Source organism: Lepidothrix coronata, unplaced genomic scaffold, assembly GCF_001604755.1.
Source record: "Lepidothrix coronata isolate B3197 unplaced genomic scaffold, Lepidothrix_coronata-1.0 Scaffold1, whole genome shotgun sequence".
NCBI classification, from domain to species: Eukaryota; Metazoa; Chordata; class Aves; order Passeriformes; family Pipridae; genus Lepidothrix; species Lepidothrix coronata.
In genome coordinates, this window is record NW_016690181.1 from 504,115 (window position 1) to 522,588 (window position 18,474).

Consider the following 18,474-nt stretch of genomic DNA (forward strand, 5'->3'; position numbering starts at 1 on the left):
CAGTTGATGGAATGAGTGACATGCTGAAATGTCCCCAGTAGCAGTAGACTTGGTTTGACATCCCAGAGACCCTTATTTCTTTACTTCCTCATTCAGCCATCAACACACTTACCTGGGACGTCAGATTACTGTTCAGTATTATCCTATGCTCAGAAATATTTGAGCATATCCCCTGAATAAAATGCCTCAGGTAGTAGGCTAAAGTATGTAAATGGCTGTACATTTCCCTTGATTAGGCCACTGCACTTGTCTAAAAAACTGGATATTGTTCTGAAAACAAAGCAAGGTAAACATCCTATTTTTAAGCATGTGACCCCACCATAATCAAAACAGCCCAGATCCTTGCTCTTTGGCTAAATGACGAAGTGAGCGATCAAGAACAGCAGTTTGTAATGTGACTCTGTGCCATTGTTTCCTGGTCACAGAAGTGTCCTTGGAGGTCCAGATTTTGAAACCAAACTGAACGCAGATTCTTCCCTGAGTGAATGCTAAAGCTACAGAGACCAGCTCTTCTTCTGGAGGCTTTGTGAGTGTTGTCTGAATTTCTTGGTTGCTGCTTGCAGAGAGAGGAGAGGAGGTAGGAAAGTCAGGAGTTAAATTCCTCCCTAGGAAGAAGGAGGAGTGTTTTGGTTTTTTATTTCTCAGTAATTAATGCCCCTGCAGTCAAATCTGTTTTGCCCATGACAGTAACTGGTGAGTAATCTTCCTGTTTTTATCATGTTTGGCAAGTTTTTCCACCCATTTTTCTTCCTCTGTTGTGTTGAGGATGAGGGGTGATAGAGCATCTTGGTGGGCATCTGACATCTAGTTTAGGTCACCTCTCTACAATGCTGTAAGTATTAGACAGCCATAACTAGTTAGACTGGAGCTGCATCCAGTAAAGCATGCAAATCTTTAGACAGTCTTTGGAAAAAGCCTCTGGCAGTAAGGAATCCTGGTGGTTTGTTCCCAAGAAAAGTACTTCTGGAGTATAACAAAAGAGAAAGCAGAAGCCTTACTACTGACCTCTGACCATCTAACTGTTGAAATCCCAGTGCCACAGCTCCTGTAGAGGTTGCTTCTTGCCAAAAGCACTTCACTGATGCGGTTAGAAGGGATATCGTGTTCGTATCAATTCAGTATGGATTCACCTCAACTGTTCCTCCTTAGTCACATCTGTGACACCCAGATGCCATTGCCTCCAGGCTAACCACTGGATAGAACTAGTAGCAAGAGGCGAATTCCTCTGGTCCTGACTGTATTGACTCCATAATGACCCATCAATGTCTTATGAAGAGATGAGAATGGTCTTGAATCAGTGGGTTATCTTGCTTTCACTAAATGGGAAGTGTTGAAAACTATTTCAACGCAGGGATCTTGTCCTTTCTCACAGAGAAAAGGTACATGCGCCAAACTTTCTGTGGAACACAGGGCAAAGGTTAACTTCATATTTGCCTTGTCTTTTTCCTGGTAAGAACTGGCCTCGAGTCCAAATCCTGTACTAACAGGTTCTGATTTTGTCACATCTCTGCTGCAACCAGGAAGTATGAGCATATTTTTCTTTTCTTTGTTTAATAAAAGGAGTTTAATCAATGTTTCATGTTGCTTAGTTGTGGTAAAAGTCTGGTCACGTCTGTTTTTCATTTCAGCATCTGAGGAGCTTATCTATTAAGTCTCTATGGGGTTAAAAATTACTCCAGATGTGTTTACACAATAACTTCTTCAATGCAGCAGGCAAAGCTGTTTTTTGGATGTATGCTGTCTAGATTCCAACACGGGCAGTCATATTTTCCCCGTCTCTGAATTCCCTTGTAGTTTAAACTATCAACAAGAACACAAGAACTACAGGAACAGTCCTAAATTTTATATTTCAAAAAATCATTCATTGAAGGTCCTGCTGCCATAAGAGACATTTTAATAATTGCGCATTTATAACCTCATCTGAAGTTGTGGGGATTTTTGTCTTCTAGATTTTGAACCTTTGGGATGATTTCAAGCCTTTTCTTGCCAATGGTACTGGCTAAAAGCTTTAAACTGATCTGAAAGTTTGGTTTATTCATAGAAGGCCAGGAGGTCAGGTTGTGGTTTGATCAAATATCATGAAGCTTAGGATATAAAGTGACAGCTGGCAGGATGACATTAGCCAGTGGCCAGTTGAGAGTACAGGTGGATAAAAAAAAAGGATGTGCTGATGTAACTTCTTTCTGGTGGAAAAGGAGGAGCCACAGCTTGGCCCAAGGCCCAGATTTATTTTTCTTAAAAGAAAATTTGAATCTAAAGGGGCAGGACAATAATTTCTATATTCTTACTTAAGGCATTTCCAATGTCCAATCGTTGTCTCTCCTGGCAAGGATTACATAAGTAGCCACGTATCTGCACTACCACTAGATGTTCTGGGGTGCACTGTGTCTTTCAATCTTTTGGAATTCCCTTGCTGCTATGTGGAGGTGTTGATGTTTTGTGTTGGGTTTCCTGTTAGGGCTTATCCTTGTTTATTGTGGCAGATTTAGCTTTGACAGGAAAGTACAGGATTGCTTTTGCTTGTGGAAAAGATGTGACTTTTATTTGAACTCTGTCCCCTGTGGGATGTGTAACAGCAGGATTTGTACCTTTTGCAGCTAGCTTCCAGACAGGGATTGAACAGCAGGGATGAAAAGAGCTGTAGCCCTGGAATAAAATTGCTTCTGTGTCACCTGATACGTTTATGAGGCTGTTAGAAACTTTCTTTTCCATTTGGAACTGTGCGCATCTAGGCTTGTCAACAGTTGCCAAGGATATTGTCTCTTTTTATCATCTAAAGCAGTAGGGTGGCCAAGAAGACAGTAGTGATGTCAGTTCTGGAAATTTCATTGCACATTAATATCTTCCTTGGAAGACCCAACGTGTGGAGTTACCTGAAGGTAGAAGCTTCATCTTTCCTTTTGAAAGCAAGGTTCTGTTTCTCATGGTTACAAATGAACTACTGATGAAAAAAACTCTAAAACTGGAAGGCAAATATGAAAGATCAACCCAAACTTAAGACTTTAAAGCTATTCTCATAATCTTGGAGACCTCAGTCAAAAAAATATTATATAGGGTTGAAATGCTAGTAGCTATTGTAATTGCTGGACCAGAATCTATTTTTCTAGATCTGTGGTCTCTGTATTTCATTATTTATTTGGTTTGTACTAAGCAGAGGACAAAATCAAGGGGGGGAGGGGACAGAATTATCTCTTGCAAAATAAAACAACAGCAACACCTAAGTTGTTATGCAATGATTTCTCCAGTACCCTCATGGTTAATAACACAAGTTTTATCTTGTAATGCGTCCAACTAGATTCCTTTTCATTTAGCAGTTTTTATCTTCTTAAATTGTTCCTTCACGGGAATTTTCAGAGAGTTACTGAATTGCATGGCATTTGTTAGAGGAAAAAATAGAGAAACCTGTGCTGCTATCATCTTTGTTTAAATTCCGATCCATATCTAAAGTGCTGCTATTTTCAGACCTTAGGAATCTGCTTGACTTTGCCTACACACAAATCTAGCTGTGAATTGTATTTAAGTTCAAACTTTCTTTTGTCAAAAGCATATCTGTGAACTGTGATTCAGGCCATAATTTTAAAGTAAATATGAAGTTAATTTTTTTTTGCAGAGTTAGGAACTTACTGAAAAAGAATACCAAATGGATCCATGGATGGCTGTCTCTCTTTTGATATGCTGCCTACAGCTAAAATGAAACTAGTTTACAAAGTGCTCCGCCCCTTGAACAACTTTAGGCACAGTTTAGAGATCATTTGCGTGCTCACACACAGACTACAGAAGCTAGAAACAATTCCAAAGCAGGCGTGCCTGCGTGCATGCTTACGACTCTGGCCTTCCAAAGCAAAAGTGAAAACTCTTGTGAAGAAACTGAGAGGCTGAACGGGTTAAATGAAATACAACTCTCCTTTTCCTGTGCAGTAAGGATTAGTAACCAAACAGAAGCTGAAGAGAAGAGTACTGAAGTGCCACTGTTTGAACAAGAACTATAGGAAACTGGTTTTTGAAGCTTGGCTGCAGAGTGGTGCACGTATCTCCAATTTTTGTGCTCACCTTTCACAGGCACATGCAGAAGGTAAGAGTTGACTCTGTGTTCTGGGCTCTTTCCTGATCCCTCTACCTGGATATCTGTTCTCTATTAGTCTTTTCAGTGCTGTTTGTGCTCTTTAAACTATTTTTTATTTCCCACTATTTTTTTTCCTTTCAGTTAAAAGTGTACAGGGGAGAGGAGAGACCAAAGCCCTTATGACTGCAAAATTTTATTTCCCAGAAGGGAGGGAAGAAGATACTCTATGTATTTGGTGAACATTAATCCCTTTCACACACAGTTAATCACACTGAGACTTAATATAATCAAACCTGCTGTTCCTGATGTTGTGGCTGGGTGGAGCAGGGAGGTGGAAGGGGAAGGTACCCGTTTGATAGGATGCTGGTCGAGCCCACTGGCATCAGACATATACATGCTCTGTTAAAAAAGATGCAGAATGCAAGACAAATGTAGCAGGGGTATTGACTGGAGAAATGTAATTTTTGCACGTAGGAATAAAAGCCTGCCTAAGGTTCTAAGACTCTTGTACCCCCTCACTATTGCCCCTGGAGTCTCAGCTGCTTCTGTTCATGTGCCAGCAGGTGCTGAGGGGAGGGAGTGTCTCCGGATCAGTCTGGTGTTGCTTTCAGCCACGTGAGACAGGATCTGTGTGGGAGGCCCAGCCAAACAATGCTGTCAGAGCCAACAGACCTGTTTGTGAAAGGGAGATTTTCTGGACTAGATCTTCCATCCCTGAGAAAGTCTGATGTGTGAGGCCTGTCCTGGCATGGATGTGGTAATGGGCTGGTAGCAGTGTGGAATGGCAGCAGATTTACCTGGTGTACTGATGTTCCTTGTGGGTGGTCAGAGGAGCAGTTAATTTAAAACTGAGTTTCAAAGCTTTGATGAAGGTAGTGTTGGCTTTGAATGAAGTCCCTAGGACTAGGAATAACTACTGTTAGTTCAGGAGCTTAGTGAGATGGTATGTTTCTTTAGGTCTGTCTGTAGAGACCTTAAAGAGGGTTTGTAAACACCTTTACTTATTAATTTAGAAAGTGTCTTCACAACATTTGTTTGGTTTATCCCTTCTGCATCGTACTTATGAGGCCCTTCCAAAGCTTCTCTGTAACCTGGCTTGCAGTTTATATGTTTTTACCCTGGCTTCTTAGAGGTGTACCACACTCTTTAATCCCAGTCTCTATAGATAGAGCAGCCATGAAAAGCCATTCTTTCTGAGGTGCAGTGTGGGGATGAGCCAATGTGCTATACAGCCACGTGTGTATTGGACAACCTCATTCTGGACTTCCAGGACAAATGCTCTGCTGTTACAGGGAGCGAAGGGAGGTGTTTGTGGTGGGGAACAAGGGCACATAAGATTACATGTCTTTGTTATGGCACTAACTTAAACTAATACTTGTTTGTGACAGTGAATGAAATTATTAATAAAATGAAAAAAAATTAAAAAGAGCCAGTTTGCTATCTCTGAAAGTTTTTCTCTTTTTTTTTCTGTTCAGAGTGAGATAATTGAGACTTCTTTTTCTGGCCTATTTTTAGGTTCTCGTATACTGTGAAGTGTCCTGACACCTCACAGTGTTTTTTAAAATATTTCACTCCATGAATGTAAGTGCTTGATAGCATTGCAGAAGTGCTGGGATTGGGATAGTGTCTTTGTAGCATTTGCATATTCCAAATCTGTTTACTAATAAATAGTCCACTCTGAATGTAGCATTTGATACAAGATGTTCGATTAATGATTTTAGGTGATTTTCAAGCAAAGATGTAGAGCTTTGTTTGCTGGTCTCTCTATGTATATACGTTAAAAAGAATATTAAGTATTAAACAAAATTCTCTCGATGTTAAGGGAAAGTAGCAACCACTATGATATAGAGAACAGATGATCTTAAACATTGCTCTTCAGTACATGTAGTAACTTCTGATGCAGATAATTTAGCTTTGGCTTTGGGATGGGCTCTCTTTCAGATTCAGCTACTTACCAGCTTGGTAAAAGAGAATGCTGGTAGATCTCACCTGATCTAATTGCTTCGGGGATTAATTGCCTCTGAAATTAGGCACCAAGATTCACTTGGAGTCTGTGGGAATGGCTGTGCCCTGACTTGCTAAAAGAGTTTAGGAAACAGGAAAGGAGTTACGTTGCTGTAACTGGTTTTCTTGGTAGTACTTGAGTTTGAGTTAAAGGAACAAATTTTTACTCTATTTGCTCTGTTAAAATAGGAAACTTGGAGGAAAAAACCCTCTGATCTTGGTTGTGGGCCCCTTCTTCTGAATGTAATGTAAAGAAGACAAAATACTGTTCTGTGCCTCAGAACAGGTAGGGCTTAGGCACCAGAAGACTTTCTCTTTGTTCAGGGAAGACTTTAACTGTTAATAAAATATTAAGCATTTTATTAGTTCATGTATGTACCTAATGACTAATAATACACAGAAAAAAAATACCTCTTTTATAAGAGAATGGGAGCTGCTGTTTTGTATGAGAACAGCACCTAGAATACACAGGATGCAATTATAGTAGTCCTCACAATTAGTGTTATAGGTTCATCATTAGCTGAATGAAAGGGGAAGTGTTTTCCCAGTGACATATTGGCGCTCAGTAAACTCCGGAGGAAATAGATTGCTTTGCTCTTAGGTCTGTGGGAAGGATTATACAAAAGTGATGTAAATCTCTCAGTGCACCTAGCACAGCTGCTGAGCCTAGGCAGTGAGAGAGGATTGCTCAGATTCAGTACAGTCATTTGCACTTATGCCCAAATATGATGGACTTGTCAAAAGAACTTATTTCTCTCAAAATTATACTCTGCTGGATACAGTTTCTGTCTCATCTATTAGCACTCTTGGATCTGAACTGTGATTTGTTGTGGTCCAGTCCTGTCTTGGAGAATGAATAATAATGGTTGCTACATGTTTGAGAAGAAACTTTTATATTAAAGTATTTGAGTGGATTTCTACTCATATGCATAGTCTATGATCAAATCACTTGTTTAGGCTTCCTCACACCGGAAAGCTCACCTTCTTGGCATGCAGACATGATGTATAGAAAACAAGTGCCATCCACAGATTGTTTGTTTCTCTGCCTAGCCCTTAGAGCAGTAATTGGATTCTGGTTTCTGTGGGAGAAACCAGCTTCAGAGCAAAGAACCAATTTATTTTTAGATCAGACTGTTGTCATTTTGCTGTGATCACACCACTGAGCATGTGCTTCCTTTGGGAGCTCTCCAGGCAGTGCAGTGTGATCGCACCCTCCTAGGATCATTTTTTATGAAGTTAATTTTTAGTGACAGATGAAAGATGCTAGAGCCAGTGTTCTTGGAGACAGCAGCCCTAATTCCACTAGCACACATTCTGCCTCCTAAGTTTGTTAGTCTAAAGTTCTGGTTTAGGTTGCGGGTTTTTTTTTCATTTCTGTTTCTTTTAGTTCATCTCATGTTAGTCATCTCTCCCTTGCACAGTAATGTAAGCAAACCCACAGACTTCTCTGGGGAAATTCCTGGTTCATGCCACTGAAGCTATGTCTGCATCACAGTAACAGTAAGAGTGATTCCTTAGGGAAGAGATGTACCTGTACAAGTGTGGTGTGTTTGACATGTTTACGTACACACACACACACACATATATATATAAAACTGAGTTAACTTTAAAAAAGTAACTTAGGTTCCAGAAATGTAGAGGCAGCAGCAATCAAAACCCACATGAGGTTCAGGGTAAATACTCTCATATTTTCCTGTCTATTATTAGTCCCCAAGCAAATTTATTTAAATTATTATACGGGTGTTCCCTATGTATATATACTACAAGCATACTGTTGAATGTAGCACTAATATCCTCTCAGTGAACAGATGTAGATCTTGCAAAGAGAGGCAGAAAAAATTTGCATTGTTTTGAAATCTCAGCTTGAGGTAACGCTTGTTTTGTAACCCATTGCATAGCACAGAAGTAGCCTTATTTATATTAGGACAGAATCAAGTTAAATAAAATTTGAAGCAATTTTCTAGCATTAAAATCCTTTTTTTTCCTAAAGAGTACTTCAAAATTTGAACTGTAAGGGATTAGTCTCAGCTGGCTAACATGCTTGCCCAGGTGTTAGAGAGTGAAGTCCCTCCCACTGTAAGCGAAGAGCAGATTTGATACCTACCTGATGAAACTAAATAGGCACAAGTCTGTGGTGCCTGAGCAGATGCATCCCAGGCTGATGTGGTTGCCAAGCCACTCTCCATGATACTTGAAAAGTCATGGCAGTTTGGCAAACTCCCCAGTGATTTGAAAAAGGGAAACGTTGCTCCTATTTCTAAAAAGAGGATGCAGGAAGACACAGAAAACTGAAGGCTTGTGAGCCTCCCCTCTGTGCCTCGGAAGATCATGGAAGCAATGTTAAGATGCATACAAGAAAAGGAGATGATCCAAGACAGGCCAGCATGGCTTCACTAAGGCAAATCATATCTGACCAGTCTGGTGCCCTTCTGTGATGGAGTGACTGCAGCAGTTGACAAGGGAAGACCAACCAACGTCATCTACATAGAATTCTGTAAGGCTTTTGACACAGTCCCACACAACACCCTTATCTCCAAATTGGAGAGAGGTGGATTTGAAGGGTGGACTTGAAGGGTGGACTATTCTGTGAATAAGGCATTGGATGGTGGATGCAGCCATAGAGCTGTGGTCAATGGCTCTATGTCCAAGTGGAAGCTGGGGACAAGTGGTGTCCTCAAAGCTCTGTCTTGGGACCGGTGCTCTTTAATATCTTTATCAATGGCATAGACAGTGAGATCAAGTGCACCCTCAGCAAGTTTGCAGGTGACACAAAGCTGAGCAGTGCAGTTGACACAACAGAAGGACAGAATATCATCCAGAGGGGCCTGGACAGGCTTGAGAAGTGGGCCCATGGAAACGTCACCAAGTTCACCATGTCCATGTGTAAGGTCCTGCACCTGGGTTGGGGCAATCCCAGACCTGAGCACAGACTCAGGTGGATGCATTGGGAGCAGCCCTGCAGAGAAGGACTGGGGAGTTCTTGTGGATGAAGAGCTGGACATGAACCAGCAATGTGTCCTTGCAGCCCAGAAGACCAACTGTATCCTGGGCTGCATCAAAAGCAGCGTGGCCAGCAGGTTGCAGGATGGGTGTCTCTCCCTCTGCTCTGCCCTTGTGAGACCCCACTTAGAGTGCTGCATATAGGTCTGGGGTTCTCAGCATAAGAAATGTATGTGGACCTGCTGGAACAAGTCCAGAGGAAGGCCTCAAAGACTATCAGAGGGCTGGAGCACATCTGCTATGAAGACAGGGTGAGAGAGCTGAGGTTTTTCAGTCTGAGAAGAGAAGGCTGTGAGGAGACCTCATTGCTGCCTGCTGGTATTTAAAGGGGCCTTGGAAAAGAAATGGAGAGTGACTTTTTGTATGGGTGGGTACTGATAAGACAAGGGACAATGGTTCTAGAGTAAAAGAGGGGAGATTTAGATTAGATATTAGGAGGAGATTCTTTACTCAGAAAGTGGTGAGGCACTGGAACAGGTTGCCCAGAGAAGTTGTGGATGCCCCATTCCTGGAGGTGTTCAAGGCCAAGTTAGATGGGGCTTTGAACAACCTGGTCTAGCAGAAGCTGTCCCTGCCCATAACAGGAAGGTTGAACTAGATGATCTTTAAGGCCCTTTCCAACCCAATCCATTCTATGATTTAAAAACAGCAGCAGTGCTCAGTGTCAGGTGATATTTCTGGTCAGGCTAAATATTTCATAAAAATGAAGCTTAAGCTGTGACAAGACAGTAGTAGATGTAAAAGACTGTTAGCCATTCCTCTTCAATTATGCTAGTATTTGGGAGACTATATCCTTTTCATGTATTTTCCATAGGCAGTGTGTGGCTTCTTGTTGCAGTGTCTAAATTAGTCTGTGTGTGTTTGTCATTATCCCTACATGCTCCCAGATTTAATTAACAGCTAAGCACTGTGAGACTACCAAAATAGAAGGCGGAATCCTATCTTTACTCCTTATAATAAATCTCTTGCTGCAAACCTAATAGTGGGAGGCTAGTTGCATAAAATTGACTCTCAGCTGATATTAATAGGTAGACAGAAAATTGCCCTTATGAAATACTGTATTAGCTCCTGTAAAGAGCTGGCATAGTGAACAGATTTACTTGGAAGATGCTGCTTCACTGACTTAAGCCTTAGATGCTTCATTGTAGATTTTGGAGAGTGGGGGAAAAAGTAGGTCTGCTTCTTCCACACTCACTAATAGGGTATTGTGTGAGGCCTTACTAGAACCTCTGTGTGTCGATCTTCCTCTTGAGCCTGATGATTTTTCAACTACTGTTCTGCGTGATTTCAGTATTCAGATTAAAACTCTATGTCAGAGGCTGCTATAGCTTCCCCAGGTGTTGCTGACCTTGACATTGCTGTAGAAGTCCTCTGTAAAAACACAGTCTGTGTCAGCCACATGAAGCAATGGCCTGGTGCAGATTCATGTGCCTGTTAGGAATCAGGCTGAAGGCTTAGTTGAAAGGCTATTGATAGAGCAGGGTAGAATATTCTTCTATGTTACTACTACTCCTCCAGCTGCTGTGCTTGTTAGTAAGTTTTTGTAATTTTTTTTTTAATTTAACAAGGTGAATTTTAAAGTTATTCCAGCTGAAAATTTATCTTTCATAATATGCATAACACAGCTGAAAGTATATCTCAGTGGGTTTGCTTTCTTGATGAGGATTCTTCAGTTCCTAGCATGTATTTAGAATGAATTACTAAATCTGGGTACCAGTGGTAAAGATATGGCTGTAAAACTTTTACTCGGACAACTTGTGTTGTTTTATTTTGATTTTGTCTCCATTTCCAATAAGCCCTTTCAAACAGTCTTTATTTAAACTCATTTATAAACATTTATCCCTTGCTTTGTTTACAAACAGCTCTCTATGACTGTGGCTCATCACATGGTCAAGGCAAAGGAAATTCAGCATCCTCCTGCTTTAATGGGCACATGCACGTTAATTGACTTATCTGCCCTAAGCCAAAGGACACCAGGCCCAGGATTTTCTTTGGGAATTTTTTTAAAAAAAAGGATGGCTTACTGTAGTTGGGGAAGAAAACAGGTGTATTAAGAAGTATCTTGAATGTGATATCCTCTGCCTAAAGTGATGATTGGTATCCTGGTTCCTCTGGGCTGTGTGATGCGGTCCTCATGCTCTCCCAACTCAGCACACAGGTTAAGTAAGTGGAAGTTTTTCTCTATCCTTCATCCCTGCTCCATGGAACCCCTTTCTCTCCCCACCTTCATCTTACCTTCTTGCAGTATATGTTTATTTTCCCTTTTCTAATTCTTCCAGCAAAAACTTAAAGGTCCTTCTCAGTTGTCAAGCAAACAAAAGCAAGCTGGAACCAAGATATCCTGGAAGATTTTTAGAGCAAAGCAAAAATCATAATGTCTTCAGGAAATGTAGTGAGTCTGAAAGCTCAAATACTTTGCTCTGAGTCAATGACTAAAAAAATTCATGTCAGTGAATAACTGGGCAACATATCATCCTTTCTGACTTCCCACCACTGTCAACCAAACCTCTAAACATAAAACATCAAAATGAGATCTCGTGTGTTAAAGGGGAGTGGAGGAAAGGTGAGAGAATTCTGAAAAGGTGTGAGTAGTGGGATCACTGGGGCAACTTCTGCTTTAGTGCTGGATGTGCTATACTCTGTTGATATTGCAACAGGCAAAGATTTATTGCTGCAGTGGTCAATCTGTACCTCACAAGCCATGCAAAGACAGCTTTTGTGTCAGGGCTACCTCAGATGGGAATAACAGATCCATGTGGGGTAATTCAAATTCCCATCTGGGAGATAAAATGAGCTATAAATACCTGCCAAAGTCAGTAATACTGGATGGCTTTGCCACTTACCTGCATGTCCGGATAAGTCTTGTCTAGGGAACCCTGAAGGGGTCTTTTTATCTTCTGCCTATGAACCACTCCTAGAGCAGTCCCTGGACCACATATGTGATATGTATCTTTGGCCAAAGATGATTTAGAAATGTGGCTCACAGGCCAAAGAAGACTGGTCTGTCTTATGTGCTAAACAGAGAAGAACCATGTAACACCGACTATCCAATTATTTTCCAAAAGAATAGAGAAAAACTGATAAATCTGTGAGCAGTGGAACTTGTGAAACCTGTTTTATTCTGACTTTATGATCTGATTCTGTAGTGCCCAAACAGCTTAGGTTCTTGTTTATGCAAGGCTGAATTATTCATAACATTTCTTTCGAGTCTGAATTTCCTTCCTATTGAAAAGAAAAAGTTGTCATCTAAATGGATTAAAAGTCCAACACTTCTCTTCATCCTGGCCTAGTATCTTTTCCCTCAAAATGTAATTTTATTGCTTTTGAGACCCTAAAATTACCTAGGTGATTCAGTATTATTTTTACATATATATACAGGCAAAATAGGTCTTGTTTCCCTAGGAACATGGATGTTAAGAGGTTATTTGGAAAAGTGGCCAACTTTAAGTAAGCAATCTTATTTGTGTATTGGAAGGTGAGATTTACACACATAAAGTAAATATAGGAGTCATTAAAACTGTCCTTGATTCTGAAACATACTCCTGGTTTTAATGAAGATTTGATTGATCTTGCTAAGCCTGCCTGGGCCTGGATAAGAGTTTCTAACTAAATAAAATAGTTTTACAGCAGTTTACTGCTGGCTCCACTGTAGAGAAGTCTCCAAGTCTGCCTGTCTTTTCTAGAATTTCTATTTGTTAAGGCAAAAGATTCTTTCCTAAGTGGGTTCAGTGTTAAGCCCTGAAATAAGGGTACTTACCTCAGTTTCCAGTTGTAGTGGAGTTCTTGTGTTCTGTCCAGAGTTACAAAATTGCAGTCATCTCCTCCATAGCCCTCTCACCCACCTGTTTTGGAATAGAAGTAAGGTTCCTGAGCTGTTAAAATTAGATTTAAGTTTGAACTTCCCCAGTGTTTGGAGGAGCTTGGGTCAGCATCTCTTAAAGAAAACAGTCCAGAGCTGAACTACAAAGCAGATTCCTTTTGACCAAGGTTACAGATGGCTGGGACTAGTCACCACTTCAACCTTTTTATTCATCTAACCTGAGCAGTTAATGCCAGATTGTGGTAAGACAGACAATTTGAATCTTTTCTGGTGTATGGGGCAGAGCTTTCAGCTGCATACACATCTAGTTCTGGTTGAAGATTCTGGTGGTTCCTTAGTTGTTGTGAACTTATTCTTGTCTTGTAAATCCTCTCCCTGAGATAACTTCATATTTTAGTACTATGGCAGGAATCCCTCTGTGAGCTTTTCAGCAGCTGTTCCATATCTTACACATGGAGTCACCATTTCCCTTCAGGCCCTGCTGCTGTTTCTGGGTGGAGGAGGGGTGGAGATGCTGTTCTAGCACACAGTGAGAAAAGGGAGCTGGGAAGGGTTGAAGAAAATTGGAGAAGGGCAGGAGGCACAGGGAACAGCAGCTGCTGTTGTTACAAGTGAAAGCACTGCAAGACACTGTCATTTTCATTCCTTCCCCTGCGTACTCAGCCTTCAGTGAGAAGAATGGCAAACAATCAGAATAAACATATGCTGCTGTACCCCAGGTTTTACAAGGAGTTAGAGCCATTAAATCCAGAAACAGAACTTGAGGGTTTTTTTAAGCTTTTGGACAGATTCCCCAGTTCCATCTGTTGTGGTTGAAACTAAGGTGAAAGGGATAAATGCTGAATTCTATATCTGAGGAAGCTTTTAAAATAACAAGTTTATTGAAGCTCACATAATCAAATACAAGATTTGTTTTGCAATGAGAGATTTAATAGGATACAGACAGCCCTGTTCTTCCTTCTGACAATCCTTCCTGGAATCTGTTGACTAATTTATTAGGGCTGGATGGTCTAAACTTTTTAATGCCAAATTTGAGACATATGATAGCAATTACCATACAAGTGCAATGACACAAAAATACAAGCAAGCACCAGGGCTGTAACCTCTTGCTGCTTTGATGCCTGGGATTGCCCCATACATTGGGTTCTGACTCTAGTTGTCTCCTCAGAGACTCTTTTTATCCTATCTGACTAAAATCATCCAAAATACTAATTGCTTGGGGAGTGGGAACACTGGTGAGCCACTCCTCTAGCCTCTGCTCCAGGAGCCTCACGTGGTTTGGTCCCAGCTTCCTGTCTGCTTCTTGGCTCAGATGTTAGAAAGGGCTGAGTGGGCATTAGCAGCAGAACAAGCATTTGATTTTCAAGGCCATCTCCGAAAACCCAGAGTGGTGCCTGGAATGGAATATATGAGAGAGGAATGATGGAGAAGAGATTTTTTTTTCCCCCTGAGTAGTAGGAAGAGGAGGTGATCTCAAATACTTACCTCTGATACCAAGATGATTCAAGGAAGAGGCTGCTTTCACAGTGACCTTTGCTAGTGGTGTGAACTACTTCAGGACAGCTTTAGTGTTTGTGTGCATGGAACTTGTAGTAAAAGGGTCTCCTCTTGCCTGTCCTTCCACTGGGAAAAGATTTGCAGTTGGATAGGGTTTTGACAAAGGTCTAGCCTATGTTTTGGTTGTACACAAGTAACAGAGAGTGTACTTGACCTCTTGTGGAGGTATATCTGGGTTATTTCTTCCTTGATCTGAACGGGAAGAGTAGTAGTAGCATGTGTGGGTAATAGGGTGTACATAGACTTCCCTCAGTTTCTTAAGAATGACTAATACAAAATTAATGAAAGTCTATTCATATGAAAAGCTCCTATAGCTCCATTTTCTTATGAATCTTATGTTTGGCATGCAGTAGTTAGGGAGAGACGCTTGTTTTTCCAGTTACGTTTTCCCTGTTCATGGCTATTTTGCACACAGAATTTGGTGCAACTGGATTTTTCAGAAGTTATTAGCCTTTACATATGAAAGGGAAAAACATTTAAGAACATGCTTTTTTATCCCCAGAACAGGTAATGTTGGAAATGTCAAAATCCATGATATATATGGACTTGGAGAGTCGTAATGAGCTGTGATTCAGTGAGACCTAGGATTAGGAGAAAAATGGTTGCCCATGACAAAATAATGTGAAATGCGTGAATACTAGATCAAGTAGGTTTCATTTTGAGTATTTCTTGGTTCTGATTTGATATTCTCATGCAACAGTGATTTTATATAAACGTTATCACTGTTAATAGTGATGCATGTTCTGTATTTTAGCTGGATTTAATAGGCTAGGCTAACGGAGCTATATGTGAAGTTTTAATATTAAAACAGATGTTGTTACAAGGACTGATGAGATAAGCATTTCTTCCTTGATTCTTTCATGCATAGAGAAAGGAAAATTTATCCTTCTGTCCTTTTACCTTTCCTTTCCCAAGTTAGAAAGAAGCCCAAACTAGATAAAACTATACTAGGAATATCAAGTCTATCTCCTTGTTTTTTCTGGGATTAATCAACTTGTCATGAGGTCATGAGGAAATGATCATGAGAAAGTCGGTCTCTAGTGGCTGAAGTGTCCATGGTCACAGCTGTGAATGCTGGTGAGTGGTGGTTGTTGTGGGCTACAACTCAAAAGAGGAAGGATTAAGTAGCAGCAGGCAATGTACCAATGAGGTATTGTGGTCACAAACATGCACAATGCCCCAAATTTAGGAACTGTTGTATGCTGCCATACCAATCTGTGTGACCTGATCTCCCTTCTAGCTCTGCAGAAGGGATATAACTACTCATTGTTGAGTGTAGCTATAGCTGTCCGTGATGAACTGTAGGATTTTAAACAAGTGAGACCACACAAAGACAGACATGAAGCTTCACCAGTCCGCGCAAGATGACTACAGGGTACAGAAATGTTAACTGTGGAATTTCTTACCTTGGGTTGGTGGAAGTCATTGCAATCTTCAAGTATTTTATCATGTGTATATGTAAACGGGTGGGATGGCAGACATGCAACAGCATGCACCTTCCACTGTGCCTGGGGATGATGTTCTCATAATATCAGAGGAAAGTTCAGGGAAATATTTACAGTCAGTAATTACATTCCGACTTTCTGTACAGGGTAATTTCAGTCTTTGCAGTTGCCTTCATCTATCCAGGGAGTGTAGTGATAAAACTGCTTTTCTTCTCTCACCTTCATTTTAGTTCCTCCTCCGTTTTTAGTGTGTGGTATTGTAGTTCTTCCACCAAACAAGCAGCAAAGAAGCAAGCAATTCTGATCAGTAATCTTTCTGTTCCCACAGGCGGAGATGAAGAACTTGTTCCTTCTGCTCATGCTAACAGTAGTGCCACCTTCTGTATTTTCAGTAAGTAAATGCTCTTCTATGCACTGTCACAAGATATGAAAGATACTTCTCTTAAGAACTGTCAGCATTTGTAACTCAAGTGTTTCGTAGAAAGTATTTTCTGAAAGAGCCAATGGGTTTAAGTCCTCAGTCCTGCTGTGGTACATCATAAAAAATCTAACGTGGCGATTAAATAACAGAATTCTGGTAGTCCGTTTGTCTCTAAGGATGTTATCTGCAAAGCAGTAATTGCTGTCTCCTGCTTCAAAGCTAGAAAGAATTGTCACTTGAAGTAAAGAGAATGAATTTTTGGTTAGCTCATTTACTCTTTTCTTTGATCTTAGAATTCTCAGCCATGTGATTTAGCTTTACTGGGAGAGGTAATCTTTATGTTATGCCAATTTGATATTATCAGAAAAAGAATACAGCTGTTAAGAACCGGGATCCCTCTTCCTTTCTGAGAGAGACATAGGATCTTTCTGAGAACAGTTTCTCTGAGTTTAAGTCCAACTTTATTAGTGAGTTGGACATCGAAGGTAAAAGATGGCCTGCTGAGTAGAGTGGAAGTGTTAGCAAAGGAAGAAGTTATATGTTTGTTAGGTGTAAAGGAGCAGAGATGGGAGGGGAAAAAAAAGATGCAATTATCACTTGGAATAAGTGTTTTGCTTTCTAGGCCACCTTTGAAGATCAGGGATGAGAGACCAGAAATCAGGCAGAGTTTGTTAGTTGTCATATGTTCTGTCTTACAGATGGAAATATGCTTAAATGAGCTCTTTCTATCTAAGATCTAGTAGAAGACCATACGGTATGTTTAAAGAACCAGAATGGAATACATTTTATTCTGTTCATCTCTTCACCTGCTTATCTCCAACCTGGTGATTTTTGGGAAGGGGTATGACTGAAACACGCTGCAACTGTGAAGGCTTACATTTCTCTGTAGCATTAGACTCTATCCCTGCATGCCATCAGTAGCATTCTTGAAACCTTGCTGAATGAAGGGAGAAGGTTTTGCTTAGTCATCACTAAACTTCAGTTTCCTTGACATGCTGGATCTGTCCAAATCATGAGGAAAGAAGAAGATCCATCAGCCCTGAGGCACTCTGCTGTGGCAATTCTCCATTTTGTTTCTAGTAAGGAAGAGAGAAGTGGCATTTGTTTGATATGGGCCGTTCCTTACCAGATGTAATGCAAGCAGGCTGAACCATAGCAAGAGATGGTCGGCTTGCGCAGGGTGGAGCTGGCAGGACTGATTGTAGCAATGGCAACTCAATTCTGTGCTAGATCACGCTAAGCACCCAAAGAGTGGTGGAGAGGCCTGAACACCCGCAGCTGGGACAGCTCTGAAAAAGCAGAGCACTCATCTAACTGCTGCAGAAGAGGAGTGGTAGCTCTGCTGCTATAAATGCAAATGGTTAGAGAAAGGAAGGGAAGCGGAGGGTGAGTTTGAAAACTGAGGTAAGGAATACTGCATGGTGGGGGCATAAGCTGGAGAATTGATTGCTCTTCTAGATCCCTCTCCACTCCTTTAGGACTTTACCTGAGGTGGCAGGGTTTTTTAAAAATAACTTTAATCCATATTGCATAGCATTGAAAAGCTGCCTTCCCTGTGCTGTTCTTTTGTAATTCCCAATGGCAGAAGTATAAGAGATTGTCAATGACGTGGTGCATTTCTCCACACTGAAGGAGAAACAGTTCATTTAATTTATAGTAGCACATATCTAAGAAGTTGAGGCTCTGCCTCTTTATTGGATATTAGATCCAGAGCAGCCTTGCAGCTAAGACAGCAGCAATTGTTTTGATTTTGGTGTCAAATGAGCTGCCAGTATAACAGCACATTGGTAGAAAGGATCACCTCCAGCTATACAGTGAATCGTGCATACCTCAGGAAGAACGGGATGGTGGTGGTAGAACTAAAATCAGCATGTGTGGGTTTTATTCCAGAATTAATTACTTGCCTCTTAGATCCCTTCTGTCTACCAATGCACACAGTGATTGCTTCTTGGACACCTTTTCTTTGACCCAGGTGCAGGAGAGAGTGAACTTGCATGCAGAGAGACTCATAGTGCAAATGGGAGTACAGCTATAAATGTGTGAACTGCAGGCTTACACAAGAGTAGGGAAGTGGTTCTACAGATCTGCATGTGATTAAAGGGTATAGATTGATGCCTAGTGGTTTTCATCTGGTTTTGGAGGGGAATAGCTGAACTTGTTTTTA

At 40.9% G+C, this 18,474-nt stretch overlaps 1 protein-coding gene across 5 annotated transcripts in view; it reads left to right on the plus strand.

The window, feature by feature from the left end:
* The first annotated feature begins 207 nt into the window (after positions 1-207).
* The window catches only part of PAPLN (papilin, proteoglycan like sulfated glycoprotein), a 56,870-nt gene continuing 38,603 nt past the window's right edge, over positions 208-18,474 (plus strand). For 3 of the 5 annotated variants that reach the window (XM_017808796.1, XM_017808804.1, XM_017808819.1), the window contains exons 1-2: positions 3,729-4,072; positions 16,218-16,280. In XM_017808796.1, coding sequence (XP_017664285.1) covers positions 4,064-4,072; positions 16,218-16,280 — 72 coding nt within the window. In that variant the 5' untranslated portion in view covers positions 3,729-4,063. Of the gene's footprint in view, positions 527-3,727; positions 4,073-16,217; positions 16,281-18,474 lie in introns of those variants that run through there. The other 2 variants (XM_017808791.1, XR_001873827.1) reach the window with 2 other exon arrangements.